Raw genomic sequence first — 14682 nt, 5'->3', positions numbered from 1 at the left:
CTCCTTTTTTGCGCTGAACCGCCCAGGGAGCGCAAGTTCATTCACTAGTTTAGCGACGTGCTTCTGTGGAGGGAAAAGCGCGCTTTGCGTGGGTGCAAAATAGGAATGACACATGCGTCGGTGTACAAAGTCAATTGCGCTGGGTGCAAGATAGGGCCCTGTGACTATGTAAGGAACACAGTGCAGACCACAAAAATAATTAAGTGTAATATTTTATTCTATATCACTCTTTGCCTCTATAAATCAAACCATTAAGTTTTACACATTTGTTAGATATATATTTTTTATAATTTAAAATATAATACAATTTTGTATTAGCAACTTTTCTTTTATATAAGTAGAGGCCATAAAAAGTATATTGTTTCTTTTTTTTACAAACATATAGCTGTTACACTGAGTGATGATGGAATACTTATTTAACTCATATTTTGACATTTAAAGTTTTTTTAAACAATTTTTGAAACACTATGCTTTACTATGCTCTTTATGTATACAAAATCACTTTTGTAAATTTAATTGGCACAGACACCAACATGAGATGTGCCGTCTCGTAAACATACTATTTGGAAACAGTAAGATTGATATATATATTATTTTATTTTAAAGATGCTCACCAAGGCAATAAATAAGTTGTAATGTATTCCTGTTATGGCAAATCTTAATTTTCAGCATCCATTACTGAAAGCTGTTTTTCAGAATTCTCTGATGAAGAGAAAGTTCATTCACTGGAGTATAAAATTGTGACAACCAGCTTCAGTCTCTTATATACACAGTATATACACCCTGAAACAAACACACACACACACACACACATACACTCACTCAAAGGCGAGCACAGCAGAAATGAGAAACAGAATTATGTGCTCTGTGTGAATGTGTGTTAGTTGTGACATGCTTTAATGGCAACACAAGACAATCAATGAACCCATAGAGGAACGAAGCCTTACTTATTTCCCCTAATAGCCTGTGCTAGCAGCAGAACCTTGATAATACTCAATTGATTATTAATGCATTATTAATCCAGAGCCAGGTCACAGAGACAGCTGGAGGCACTCATGCACACACACACACACACACTCGTGTGAGCATGCACACGTACAACACATTGATGAAGCGGCTCTGTGCCCGGGGCCAAAACGTGTCCAATGGAACACTGAGTACATCACATCAATTCACAGCAGCAGAACCAAGCAAATTAAACACAGGAAATACAGCAGCCACCAAATACACCTGGACAAGCAAACGCTGCATGCTCCCCTGCTCCTGGCGCGGGCCCCACAGAGCAGCAGATGGTGCAGTGGTGTAGGAGTGGAAGGGCACTAGCTGGACAGACCCCTGCTACATCCCCCCCCCGTCCCCAGACCTCAGGCCCATCACATCAACATCAGCTTTACAGCCACTTTCCTTCCATCCACCACACACTCTGGCTCATTTACTCATATACATCCACAATGACCCATTTATAGGGGCTGAGGAGACCAGTATATGCCAGTCTTTCAAATGGCACTTCCATTATAACTTACAGGTATTAGTATACAGTCAGTTCTATTGTTGTTTCAATAATAGTTTTGTGAGTGTGTGTGTGTGTGTGTGTGTGTGTGTGTGTGTGTGTTCTCTTCAAAAGACCAAAGTCTGGTTTCTTTGATTAGTGTGAAATTTGTTGTGAACTGGGAAGTGAACCAAAGAATCATACTCAAGTTTGGGTATTTACACAGATTTCATGAATGTATCTGATTATGATTCACAAACTCTAAAACTTTGTTTTAGTTCAGGTTTTGGTTCACTAACGATTCATCTGAATAATTATCAGGTAAAGTAAGAATCATTTTTTTCTCAGTCTCTCAATTAACAGGGAACCCTGTCAAAAATATATAAAACGTTTAGAGATACAAATATCATCACTTAAAAAAAAGAAAAAAAAAAAGTTCTAAATTACACCAAAGGCAGTTTTATATCTTTTAAATTCTATAATTATTTGTAGTCCTTAACTTATTGGATTTTTTTCTTTTTTTTTTTGGACATATTTATTTAAAATTAAATTAAGAATAAATGAGATCACTTAAAGGATAAGTAAAAATATGAATATATAATAATTACTAAATAGATTACTAATACTAATACTAAAGTATTAGTAAAACAGAAGGCGAAAACAGCATTAGGTAACAGTATTGATTTCTTAAATTACAACATCGATTAACGAAAAAGATTGATGCTGGAATTTAAGAATCAATGGTTTGTCAAAATGAAATTAAAATTGATTTATCGGTCTTATGAACCCAACCCTATATTCGAACTTATGTTAATGGAATCCTTAAGAGAACTTAAGTTTGTTAACTTTAAATTCAGGTTGTTAGGTCAGGTATCGCTGATGATTACTCACGGACTACTGCTATTGACTTATAATTTCCTAAAAACTACTAAATGAAGTGAAACAAATGGATATGCATGCAATAAAATTATCAATCGGATAATTGGGCTTGGGCTTTAAACATAGTCTTCGCAAGTGAGTGAATACTTCCAAAACTATAGTCAGTTTTCTCTTTCAAGGAGTCAGAATAAAGATAAACTTTTCAGGACTAACAGATCTGTCTTAATGGCAAAGATATTAGAAGGCTTCTCTATCACCCTTTGAGTATGGAGGTTAGTGCTACAGTAACAGAAAATGTATGCATGAAGGGAAATTCCTGATGTGTTGGCCCAGCACTTGCATCTGTGTTGGTGTACAGTACGTAGCCTTAAGTTATCGTAATATGACATTAGAAATTCCAGAAATCAACAACAAATTATGCAGCTTGCTGTGCAAAGATCTGAAGAAGAGTAGGTAGAGTACAAACCCTGGGTAGAGGGGCTGACATTGCTCAGGGCGATGGTGCAGGTAAAGAGGATCCAGAGAGAGAGAGCCATGCTGTGGACGGAGCAAGGTGTGGTGGGGGGAGTGCGGGTCAGCGGGCGCTTGGATGCGGGGCACTCCTTCCCTCACGCCCTCTCACTGACGGAGAACCTGGTAAGAAGAGAATGACAGAGACAAATGAGAAAGAAAGATCAATACTAATAGCAGGACCTAAATTCTTACTGTCGGCCTTTCCCTTCTGTGGCTCAATAAAAAAGCGGTAGTGCACTGTAATTCTGCTCAATATGTCAAAGTGAGATGCTCGCTATTGCTACAACCAGATCCATGCTTTCTGGCTCTGCACGGCCCATTTCATGTTGCGCTTATTCAACATAATTGAGAGGAGCTCTAGGCGAACACTTGGCGCCGGTCAGGTGGAGTTAGACGACTAGAGCTGAAGGGCAGCCATTTTGTTCTCGCACTAACACGGCAACAGCTGTTCCCTGTCCAACACAGCTATTCTGTGATTCTGTTTGCCAGTACTTTAGTAGATACCAAGTAAACAAAAACGAAACCTATGCTTTTATATGGAATCGAATGAATTGATCAGACTGTGGCCAGAAATATGGAAACCATTCAAACTATGTAAGTTGTTACTTTCCAAAATGTGTCCAGACTCCTAGAGTAACCAAGTCCTCTTTTAAGATATTTTTTTCTTCTTTTATGTCAACTTTTATAACACTTGAGCAAATATTTGAAGAGAATCCGTGTAAAATTAAAGATGCCTCCAGTGTTGCTCTGACAAGATCCATGTTTACCGCTTCAAACTTTACACTGCAGTTATTCAAAATAATTGAGAGAAGTCTTAGGAACAAACTGGAGAAAAATCAGGTAGATGGCTAGAGCTGAATAGCGGCCATTTTGTTCTAGCACAACCACATCAACAGCTGTTCCCTGTCCAACACAAATATTCTGTGTTGCTGTTCGGTGATAATTTAGTAGTAACCACATAAACATAGCAAAACATCTGGTGTTCAAATATGAATCTGAATTAATTGTTCAGACTGAGGCCATGTAATGTCAGCTCAATAGGTACAGTTAGTTGGCTAAAACCTGTTGAAAAATCCAGCATAAGCAAAAAATAAAGTTTTTTTTTTTATTATTATTAGTAATCAATGTCATCTGAAGTTTTGAATAAAACAAATAAAAATTCAAACCAGTGAATGGTTTCGAAAGACTTATATTCTGTTTTAAAAGATCTGTGCACAAATCAGTTTGAAAGAGCTTGTATAGAATGCAAAACTTTAACATTTATATTCAGGAAAACAAAGAAAAATCTCAAATAACAGCATAATCGTTCAATATTGGGGGTTATGAGAAGTGTTATTACTAATAAAAAGCTCTTGATAATGAAAGTTCAAAATTTAAAATTGTTATTCTAATAGAGTGCTACTCTGAGAATGTCTTGGTTACGTATACATTCCATGAAGGAGGGAACAGAGACGTCACGTCAGTGACCGACAAAATTGGGATAACGCTTCGATAGACCAATCTACTTCGAGTGTAAACTAAACGAGCCAATGCACATTGGCATGCAATTATTGCATCCAGCTACCTCACTGGGTGAGATTGGATAACACTGGGAAAACGTAACCGTTCCGCTTGGAACAGGGATGCTGCAGAGGCCCCATCTTTCCTGAAGGAGTTTTTGGGAGCAAATACACATATAGCATCCGTTAAGGTGTGTAAGGAGAAAAATGCAGTGCGGGCCACCCCAAGAAACCAATCATGTGTCTCGTCACACGGTGGAGGATTCCACTCGAGCCCTACCATCTCGGCGGCCCCGGAAAGCATAGCTGCCATCTCTGATGCCCAGACACATGAGGCAGTGATCGTGACCATCACTCGTTGCCAGGTAACGACTGCACCCAGAAACGTACAGGTGAAATGGCATCCTTATAAGGATGATCTGTCGTCTTTACAAATACGCACCATGAAGGTCTTTTAGAGAAATTTGCTCTTTAGGAAATGCTCTTTTAGTGCTGAGGCACACAGGGGAATTGGCTGCTTGCAACACGACAGGAGGTAGTGCAGCCTGAAGTGCGCAACCCACTCCACATGGAACAACCACCGCTGAAGCGCCGTCTCGCCAACACACAAAGCTTCCGAGAGTGCTGAACTCGTAGTTCACAGTAGACACCTTTGTGCAGAATGATACTACCGCTCAGCTCCGAAGCAAAAAGCTGGTATGCATTGCACCTGCTGCCTTCTTATACTCGCGCTGTGATCAGCAGCAGCTGGATGCAATAATTGCATACCAATGTGCATTGGCTCGTTTAGTTTACACTCGAAGTACTGTACATTGGTCTATCGAAGCGATATCCCAATTTCACTGGTCACCGACATGACGTTAAGAGTGACCGACTGAAAGGGAATTCATTTGTCAAAATCCAGCTGTCAGTCACTTATTTTCCAAAAAGTGTACATAGTAAAAGGTAAACTGCTTTAATTTGCAGTTGATTTCATTTTAAGGCTGTGTTGTGCTGTCTGCTTATCTGTTCTTGTTGTTCCTCTTATCTTCAGTGGTTATGCTTGTTAACTGTGTCATCACTAATGGTCAATCATCACTTGTAGACTTTTTCTACTTGAGTTTACTAACTGCCACACTTCTTCAGTGTTACTTTTACTCTGTGGATTGGGATCATATGAAAACTGAGCAGGGTTTGTTTAACACCAAGGGTTTTGCTGTAACATTAAACATGTAACCTGCATCATGTTTTTTTTTTTTTTTTTCTTAAAGTAACTTGTTAAAATGAATTGCATAATTGGTCTTTGTTTAATTATGAACACACATGATACGTAACATGTACATGAACTTTGTTGGGATCATACCAGCGCTCAAAAGATCCACCAGCACACCAGCATTCCAAGCTGGTCCCAGAATTCCAAAATTAGTCAAAACTCAGTTTTCTTTTTCAGGTAAACTAGCAACAGTCTGATGAGAATCTTGGTGCAGTAATAATAATAATAATAATAATAATAATAATAATAATAAACTGTACTGTAAATATACTTATTCTGTTGAAGCTAGATGTCCAAAGTTGCTCTGACCAGATCCATGTTTTCTGGCTTTGTACGGCCCATTTCACATCACACTTACTCAAAATAACTGAGAGGAGCTCCGGGCACACACTTGACGCCAGTCAGGTACAGTTAGAAAGCTAGCCCTGAATGGCGGCCATTTTGCATTTTGTTCTGCACTAACACGGCAACAGCTGTTCCCTGGCAAACACTTCAGTTCCAGTCATTCCAGAGCTTGATTGGATGTGACGTACTGCATATGCATGGACGTGAATGTTCGGCCCACTGCAGGACATGCAACATGCAAATGCCAAGATTGTCCATTCTGTGCACGTTTAAATGAGAAATACGACGGTATAAAGAAGCTCAGGAACTGAGAGCAAGGGAGAGAAAGTGGACAGTTTCGAGTCAGTACTGCCAGAGGGCTCACACATCTCATTTGCCTAATGAAATAAATCACAGTCTGGAAGTTTCTTTCATTTGTTCTTGGAGGCTGCTCTTCCTTCAGGGCTGAAAGGAAAAAAAAAACGACAGAAATGCATTGAATTATTAGAGCTAATGCTGCCCCTGCTGTGCATTCAGAAAGAACAGACAGACTGTTCTGTGTGTTTATTGGGACGTTAACCTGTGTGTGTGTGTGTGTGTGTGTGTGTGTGTGTGTGTGTGTCTTTAAAGGGATTCGCTTTGATCCTCATAACCCTCTGCCTACTCTTTTCATTGATCTTCCCAAGTCATAGATGTGAAAAATAGATTGGCAATAACAAAAAAAGGAAAATCCACACACACAAACATGTAAAGTCAGGTTTTGCTACTTTTTGAGGATTTATTGCACTATAATGTAGATCAAACCAGTACACTCAAAATATTGTAGCAGAAACACTGACTATGTGTGGTAAGCTGGGTTGAGCCAAATTTGCAATTTATTTAACTTTTGCAGTGTGAAAGACTTACTAAGTAAAACAGAATATTCTGTGAGAAATCATGTAAGGCGACACTTGATTTTATTCATTAGAATTTCAATGGATCATTGGAAGTAGATAAATAATATACTTTTGTTAATTACTCTCCTGTGCAGCCTTGATTATTTGAGAAAAAAAAAAAAGTGATTAAGAGGCAATTTTTTTTTTTTTTTTTTTTTTTTTACATTTGAGTAGGACATTTAAATAGTCAATAACCTTTAGTTTAGTGTTCAAACTAGTGTTCAAAGGCTGGGGTCGGTCATTTATTTATTTATTTTTTATTTTATCTATAAATCTCTTTATTTATAGAAAATATTTATTTGATAAAAAATACGGTAAAAACTGTAATATTTTGAAATATTACTACCATTTAAAATAAGTTTTCTATTTTAATATATTTTTAAATGTTATTTATTAATGTGATGCGAATCAGAACTTTCAGCATAATTACTCCGGTCTTCAGTGTCACATGATTATTCAGAAATCATTATAATATGCTGATTTGATGCTCAAGAAACATTTTTTATTATTATCAATTTTGAAAACAGTTGCAATGTTTAATATTTTTGTGAGAACCTTGACATTATTATTTTATTTTATTTTCTTTGATTAATAGAACGTTTAAAAGAAACGTATACTTTGTATGTCTTTACAGTCACTTTTAATCAATCAACACATTTTTGATGAATAAATGTATTCATTTCTAAAAAATAAAGAAAGAAAAAACTTACTGACCCCAAAAGTTTAGGTCTCAGCTGTGAACCATGACATGCTGATTGCTAATCCTATTCAAGCAGCTGGTGTGAGGGGGAAGGACATTCTCATCCAGAGCATTTAACTGGAGAAAAACTACAGATACAAGATGAATCATCAAGTTGACTTCAGGGGCTCTTTAAAAAATGATCAGTTTCAGATTTCAAGTTCTTGCAGTCACTGTCAATCGTCCAGCAGTGTACACATCCTCTGCTTCCTCCATTCACTCTTCCTACCCTCTCCTTCGTCATTCCAGCCATCACTCCATCCTCCCTCTCTTCTCCCTATGACCTTCTCTGATATTTACCCTCCTCTCCTGTGGCTCAGCAAAAAAAAATAAAAAATACAAATAAAAACACAGATCAAGAGAAGGGACTGACCAATAAAATCGGCCACAACAGAAAAACAGCCCACTTGTGTGTGGGCCAGACAAAGCATCAAAGTCTGGGAGGTACAAAAAAAAGAAAACAAACATGGAAGTATTCACAGAGTCTTTCCTCCTGCTGTCTGCATGTTACTAATGGTCAGAAAATGCTCCTCTCCTGGGAGGCACCTCTGTCTCTATTTTTTCCTCTTGCTTTTGTAGCTGTTAATAAGTAAAAAAAAATGTCTTTCAACCTCTTTCTTTTGATCTTGCACAATGGCTCTCCTGCATTTCCAGCTAGGATGGATGGGAACGAGAGAGAGAGAGAGAGAGAGAGAAGTAAAAAGCAAAAGAAAGAGGTGCAGCAGGCGGTCTTGTGAGCCCGTGCTGGTTGAGAGGGGAGCAGTGCAGCGTGGGTATTCACTATGAACTTGCCTTAGGGCAGTGACTGGCCTTTTGCTCTGATCTGATCTGCCATTATCATCAGTGTTGCTGTTCCAGTGAAAAGTATTGGACAGGCAGAGGGATAGGTGGATATGCTCTTGCTCTTATCCAGAGGATCCCAAAAGGAGATCACTTACTGTATGTAATCTATTTAATGTCTCAACTGTTTCTCCTAGTCAGCAATGAGATTAAAGGGATAATAAACGGAAGTTTCTTCTTAAAGTTGTGATGAGACAAAAGTAGTGACAGATTTTTCTTCCATAATGGGACATACAGTAAAACCAAGTGAAATGAATTATTGAGAAAGGCTAACATGTAGAGATGGGCTTGGTTCAATCCATTGGTTGTTTGGATGGAGCTTAAAGCTGGCTGTGAGAAACTAAATCACTGGAGAAGATATTTTAATTAAAAATGATGCGGTCAAAAAATATTTGAAGCTTGGGGAAAAACTAATAATAGATTAAGCAATAGGATCAAAAACATAAATGAATTTTAATTTAATATCTTTAAGGCTAAAAGTGACTAAACTCAAACTAAAAGTGCAATAAAATTAATCAAAACATATAAAACAACTAAATCTTCTAAAAATGACACGGCAAAGTTAAAATGGAAAATATAAAAGCAAAAACAGATTCAAAATTTTAATAAAAACTACAATGTATTTACTACAAAAAAAAAGAAGAAGAAAAGATTAGCACGTGTAATGGTTAAAAAATGTAATGGCATTTCAGAAATAATAATTATAATTTAACTAACTGTAAAAAATGCCATCGTTGTAAAAATATATATTTAAAAACTTCTTTTTAAAATTGATATAGCTGTAAAAAAGACAGTTAACATCAATCAATATGTCTTCTTCTATGTTCTTTAAGACTCCTGAGCTATACAAGAACAAACTCTTAACTATAAATGGACCAAGAGAGAGAGAGAGAGAGAAAAAAAAAACCTAAGATAGGAAGATGAATGAATTATGTGCATTTGAACATCTATTTATCTGGAGACAGCCTTGTTCCAAGGCAAATAACCTAATTATCCAGTTACATTAGATCATTACTATAATCACCACGATCATTATTATCTATTTGCTTAGCAGACACACTCATCTAGCACGACGCGCCATACATCTATTTTACACATGCCGCAGGTTGCTCAGAACCACTCACTGCCTCGTTCGATAATGTATGTTCATTTATTTTGAGGCAAGAGGCAATTGCCCACTACAAAGCAAGCTTATGTTAGAGAAAGATAAAGTGGAAAATGATGCCGGATAAGATCAGCACAAAAACAGTATCTAGTTTTGGCAAAATCTACAAAAAATTTGTATACTGAATTTTTGCAATGCAATGCAATGGAAAATGCAACATAAACAATAAAGTGAATCTTATGGCTTAAAGAGTTTTTTATTTATTTATATCAATTGGATAGTTGCACTATTTACGCTTTATATTTATACTGCCCTTTGCAAAGTATAGCTATTTCCTGTGAATATATATATTCTGATCTTCCAATATTTAGTTCGATAGTCCAACTTCTGAACTTCAAATTCGTTAGCAGTTATACGTAAATGACTAGACAAATAACTAAGTACAGTAAATGGTAAAATTATGTGTGCAATAAACCTATTAAACTATTAAATAATAATTTGCAATATTAAGCAGCAAAACAAACTGGAAATCAGCCGACAGCTGAAAAAAAAAAATAATAGTAAAAAACAGCTATTACGTTAAAAATATTGTGGATATGTGTAAATTACATCACTGTCATTATTTTCAGCTCGAACATACATCCTTCACAACCTTGCACTCAAAAGTCAGAAAATGCGTTCTTAGCAAATTAGCATAGTTCATGTAACGCAGTAAATAGGATGCTAACGCAAACAGAGGACACAAATAAACACTGCTATCAGCACTAGCAATTAATTCTTAGTGAATTTCCTCGAATGGGTTTTTCCCTCTCTCGTTTACCTCTGAATAATGTTGTGGTTCCCTGTTTGTGGTTATCAGCAGCTACATTAGCGTTACGTAAACTTAGCTAATGCTTATCTCGTAAGTGGCGGTAAGGCATTTTGTGGTTATTCGGCTTTCAGGCGAGCACAATGCAAGAATAATGACAGCAGCTTCATCTTTTAGAGAGCGGAGAGAGCCGGATCATTCACTCGGACCGGTCAGGAACGCTAGATTAAATTCCTACAATTAGTCGTCCGAGACATAAGCGCATGACTGGGAACTGAGCTTCCAGAGATGTAATTCATTTATTAGCCTCTTGACCCCTTTAAAGTAATCGCCTCTCAAATGGAGATAATCGCCACATTCTTCCTTTTTAAAATCTGAAGACATGCCATGAAATATCATTACCGCTGTCTCCCGCACACCTCCATCCCTGTAAGTCTCCATATCGTTCTATGCCCTGTACCATCAAACTCCTGTTTTACCAGACAAAATTATGACAGTCACCGGTAAATTCAATTTAATGAGATGCAAATTTGGTAAAAGGACAATTTGGGCTGCTCAGGTTGATGTCGTTATGCATGTCAAAAAATCCCTCATTAGCTGACGCCTATGAATCGGATTACTGAATAATGAGGGTGTGTTAGCCTCAATCTTTCCACCAAATTTGACAGAGGGCTTTATCTGTGTCCAATGTATTCATCCTGTCTAATGCGTAAGGTGATTCAGTGAAAGCTCAGCAGACTGGTATGGTGGACTGGTGCGTTGCCCCAAATTAGCTCCTGATCTCCATAATTGATCTATAAATCTACTCTGACACTGTGGTTCGTCCTACGCCCGTTTACATCAACAGTAATAAAGCATATGCTCCATGGTGCATCTTACAGACAGGAAGTGGAACACCGGCATCTATACATGTATAAAATTACTCCCTTTCCCTGTTTCCTACGCTCAGCCTGACACAAAGCTTCTAGAGACGTATTACTCTAATTTTCCCCATAAGCAAGCATCATGGTCCCCAGCCCTGTTTTGGAGGTGCAATTTACATTGGCACTCCAGCCGACAGTGTCTCATTTGTCACTAAGCTCGCGTTTATGGAGTGGGGCTCAATAATTCCTCTGCATAATCCACAATAAACTGCACTCCTGAAAGCATCAGACTGCTCCCTGGGGAATAGCAAAGGTTTTACACTATTTTCACCAAAACCTAACCTACTTTAGACCAGTAAGAGATTCCTTACCTTTCAAAATATATATTTTGTGTGTGTGTGTGTGTGTGTGTGTGTATATATATATATACATGATTGACATATGATACTGGCAAAACATTTAATTTGGCTTTATGATGAAATAAAATTGAAAACATCATAGTAATGTGCACGTCTAAACATTTCGAGCAATGTATAATTTATCATTTTAATGTATATATAAGTTTATATATATATATATATATATATATATATATATATATATATATATATATATATATATATATATATTTTTTTTTTTTTTTTTTTTTTTTTTTTTTTTTAGAAAAAAATAATAATATACATAATTTATGAAAAGCAAAAGTTCTGTTATGTCTTGACAAGACTACATTGTCAGAACTAAAAGAAACACCAGTTTGCCTGAAGCAGATCCACAAATGAATAAAACCTCCAACATTTACATTATTTACCATAGCTAAAGTCTATTTCCTTTTCCCTTATGAGGTACTAAATGTGCAATACAATGTGCTGCTCAATTTTGCCAGATTTAATTAAAAAAGAAGGAAAATGTTATTTGAATTAGCAGTTTTCAGATGAAACTTGTATAGGATATTTAACAAGGAAAAAAAATAATATCTATTAGTAATCTGTTTTAATTGTTAAAACAGAATCTGAATCAACATCTTAAATCAATTAAGGTTGAATTTCAATTGTAACTAAACTGAGATGTTATATGTAATATGTATATGTAATACATTACACATTTGTTTTATTTATTTCAAAGTTTCTATGACCATCTTTTATTTATTATGAATCCTGGTTTGTAGTTTTGAAACAAAGAGTAAGCGCAACTAACAAATACACGTGGGAGATTGAGCTTGGAGTTTCTTAAATCTGAAATCCATTGATTTCAGAAAGAGTCACTTCTGCAGTTTGGCATCAATAAATGAAACCAGTTTACTGGGGAGAGAGATCTGAAAGCTAGAGCAATGTTTCACAAGACCAAGGAAAATGTTGAAAAACATATGATATGACTGCTTTAAAATCATTGACGAATGCATCAGGACGCAAAGCATAAAGCTACAGTGTTATGAACCTTTCCTTAATATTACACTGTTTAAGTGAAAAAATTTTAAACCACTGCCTTGCAGGTTTACTCTTAAGTGGCTCTTGCTGCCCACTGATCTGTGCATTTCATTAATCACTGAAGCTATTTTTCTCTTTGCAACCATTTAGCAAGAGAATGTGACAGCTAGCTAGCCTAGCTGTTACAGATAATGGCTAGGTCTAAAGTTAAGTTAAAAAACGTAAGGTTTAAATTTAACAATGATCTCCATATAATCTCAAAATCAGAGGTTTGTGAATTTTAGTTCATGTTTGTAGATTTGAAATCATGTACAGTATATTATTGAGTAGTTCTAAAGAACTATTTTTAGGAAAAAAGAAAGAAAGATAAATACGTATCCAGGAAGTACTTACCAAAAACTACTGATGACTTGCATTACACTGACTTGTTTATCTCAATGTTCACCTAATAAAATACTGCCTAGAATGAGCACATCTACTCCAAATACTTAATAATTGCCTCACACTTAGCATTAGCAAGTTGCAATTGAAGAGGCCTTCACCCGCACTTCTATTCAATTCAATTCAAGTTTATTTGTATAGCACTTTTTACGATACAAATCATTACAAAGCAACTTTTCAGAAAATTACGTTTCTACGTTATTTAGTAGTAGCTTGTAAGTGGTGACTGTCAGATTATGTGCATATGACAGGAACCAGACGATGAACATTATTAACAGCAAGTATTATATGATGCAATCACACTTGTAGCAATATTTGTTAGTTCTGTTTGTTGATTCAGGGTTAGCATCATCTGGGGTCTTAGCATCACTTCTGGTTTTAAAATTAAATACAAATAACAGGACAGAAATCTTCCCCTATGAAAATTAGTCATGGTTTTATTGTAGTAAAATTTTAGAATTTTTTTTAATTGTTTGAATTTTTTTCTTTGGCATATTGATTACCATTTGTATAACTGCAGCTTAACTACAAATTCCATGGTTAAACTTTGGTTAGTGTAGCAAAGCCATGGTTAATTTGCAGTTAAGTATAGTAACCATGGCTTTCTGGTTTTATTTGTACTCATTTTAACTCATTTGTTTATGGTTAATTAGCTCAATCAGGAAGAATAAAACATTTTCCGCATGCTTCATTTTACATTCTCCCTGTGTTTTCTTTTTCTTTGATTCTGAGGTGACAGAAAAACTTCAATTCACAACACTGATAGAACATCGCACATCCAGCACAAGCAAACCGCTCATCATACATTCTTCCTCAGCCAAATTAACAAATCTGAATCTTCAAACAAACAAAATTACAAAACATTTCTATATAACAAGCAGTAATGCATCGAGTTTTCTCATGTTTCATTCACTACGCTAACTATGCTAACAGTGTAGCTCATACTGACACAAATGTATGCTGGTCGGCTAAGATGGGCACGGGTTTATTTTCAATGCCAACAATCCTTGCACATCCTTCATTCGGTGTGCTGACTGTGTTAAGCAATGTGTGCGGCTACAGTAGCACAGCTAGTTTTTCGCCATCATAATGACACCATTGTGCGAGCGGTGGGCAAATGGAACATGAGAGTGGTTGTAATGGGCCATGTATCAGGCAGAATGCGTTTGATTACTGGCTCTGACAGAGAGGTGCAGCTGAGAGCGAACGCGACCTCATCTCAAACTGTGCAGAAGAGACAGGAGGGGGGAAGAAAGACATTAGAACAAGCAGAGAAAAGGAGCAGGAATATGTATATATATATATATATATATATATATATATATATATATATATATATATATATATATATATATATATATATAAAAGAAGAGAGTGCTTAAAGAGAAGGCAAATGAGTGTCTGAGAAGAATCAAGACAGAATCGGTAAATCTCGCAAAACCAAGTTAATATCACTGTTTTCTCAAGTACACTGCAGTTTCATGGAGATACTATGGCATGTAAAGTATTTAATACCATCAGATCATAATTGTACCATTGCACCACCCTGCTTATGTATATTGGACATAATG

At 36.3% G+C, this 14682-nt stretch overlaps 1 protein-coding gene across 2 annotated transcripts in view; it reads right to left on the bottom strand.

Moving 5' to 3' along the window:
* The window catches only part of adgrl1a (adhesion G protein-coupled receptor L1a), a 149076-nt gene that overhangs the window by 88681 nt on the left and 45713 nt on the right, over nucleotides 1–14682 (bottom strand). For both annotated transcript variants that reach the window (XM_026215329.1, XM_026215336.1), the window contains exon 2: nucleotides 2835–3001. In XM_026215329.1, coding sequence (XP_026071114.1) covers nucleotides 2835–2904 — 70 coding nt within the window. In that variant the 5' untranslated portion in view covers nucleotides 2905–3001. The remainder of the gene's footprint in view (nucleotides 1–2834; nucleotides 3002–14682) is intronic.

The sequence above is a fragment of the Carassius auratus genome, chromosome 3, assembly GCF_003368295.1.
Source record: "Carassius auratus strain Wakin chromosome 3, ASM336829v1, whole genome shotgun sequence".
Taxonomy (NCBI): domain Eukaryota; kingdom Metazoa; phylum Chordata; class Actinopteri; order Cypriniformes; family Cyprinidae; genus Carassius; species Carassius auratus.
The sequence above is the reverse complement of the archived record's forward strand: the minus strand, read 5'-3'. Positions and strand labels throughout refer to the sequence as shown.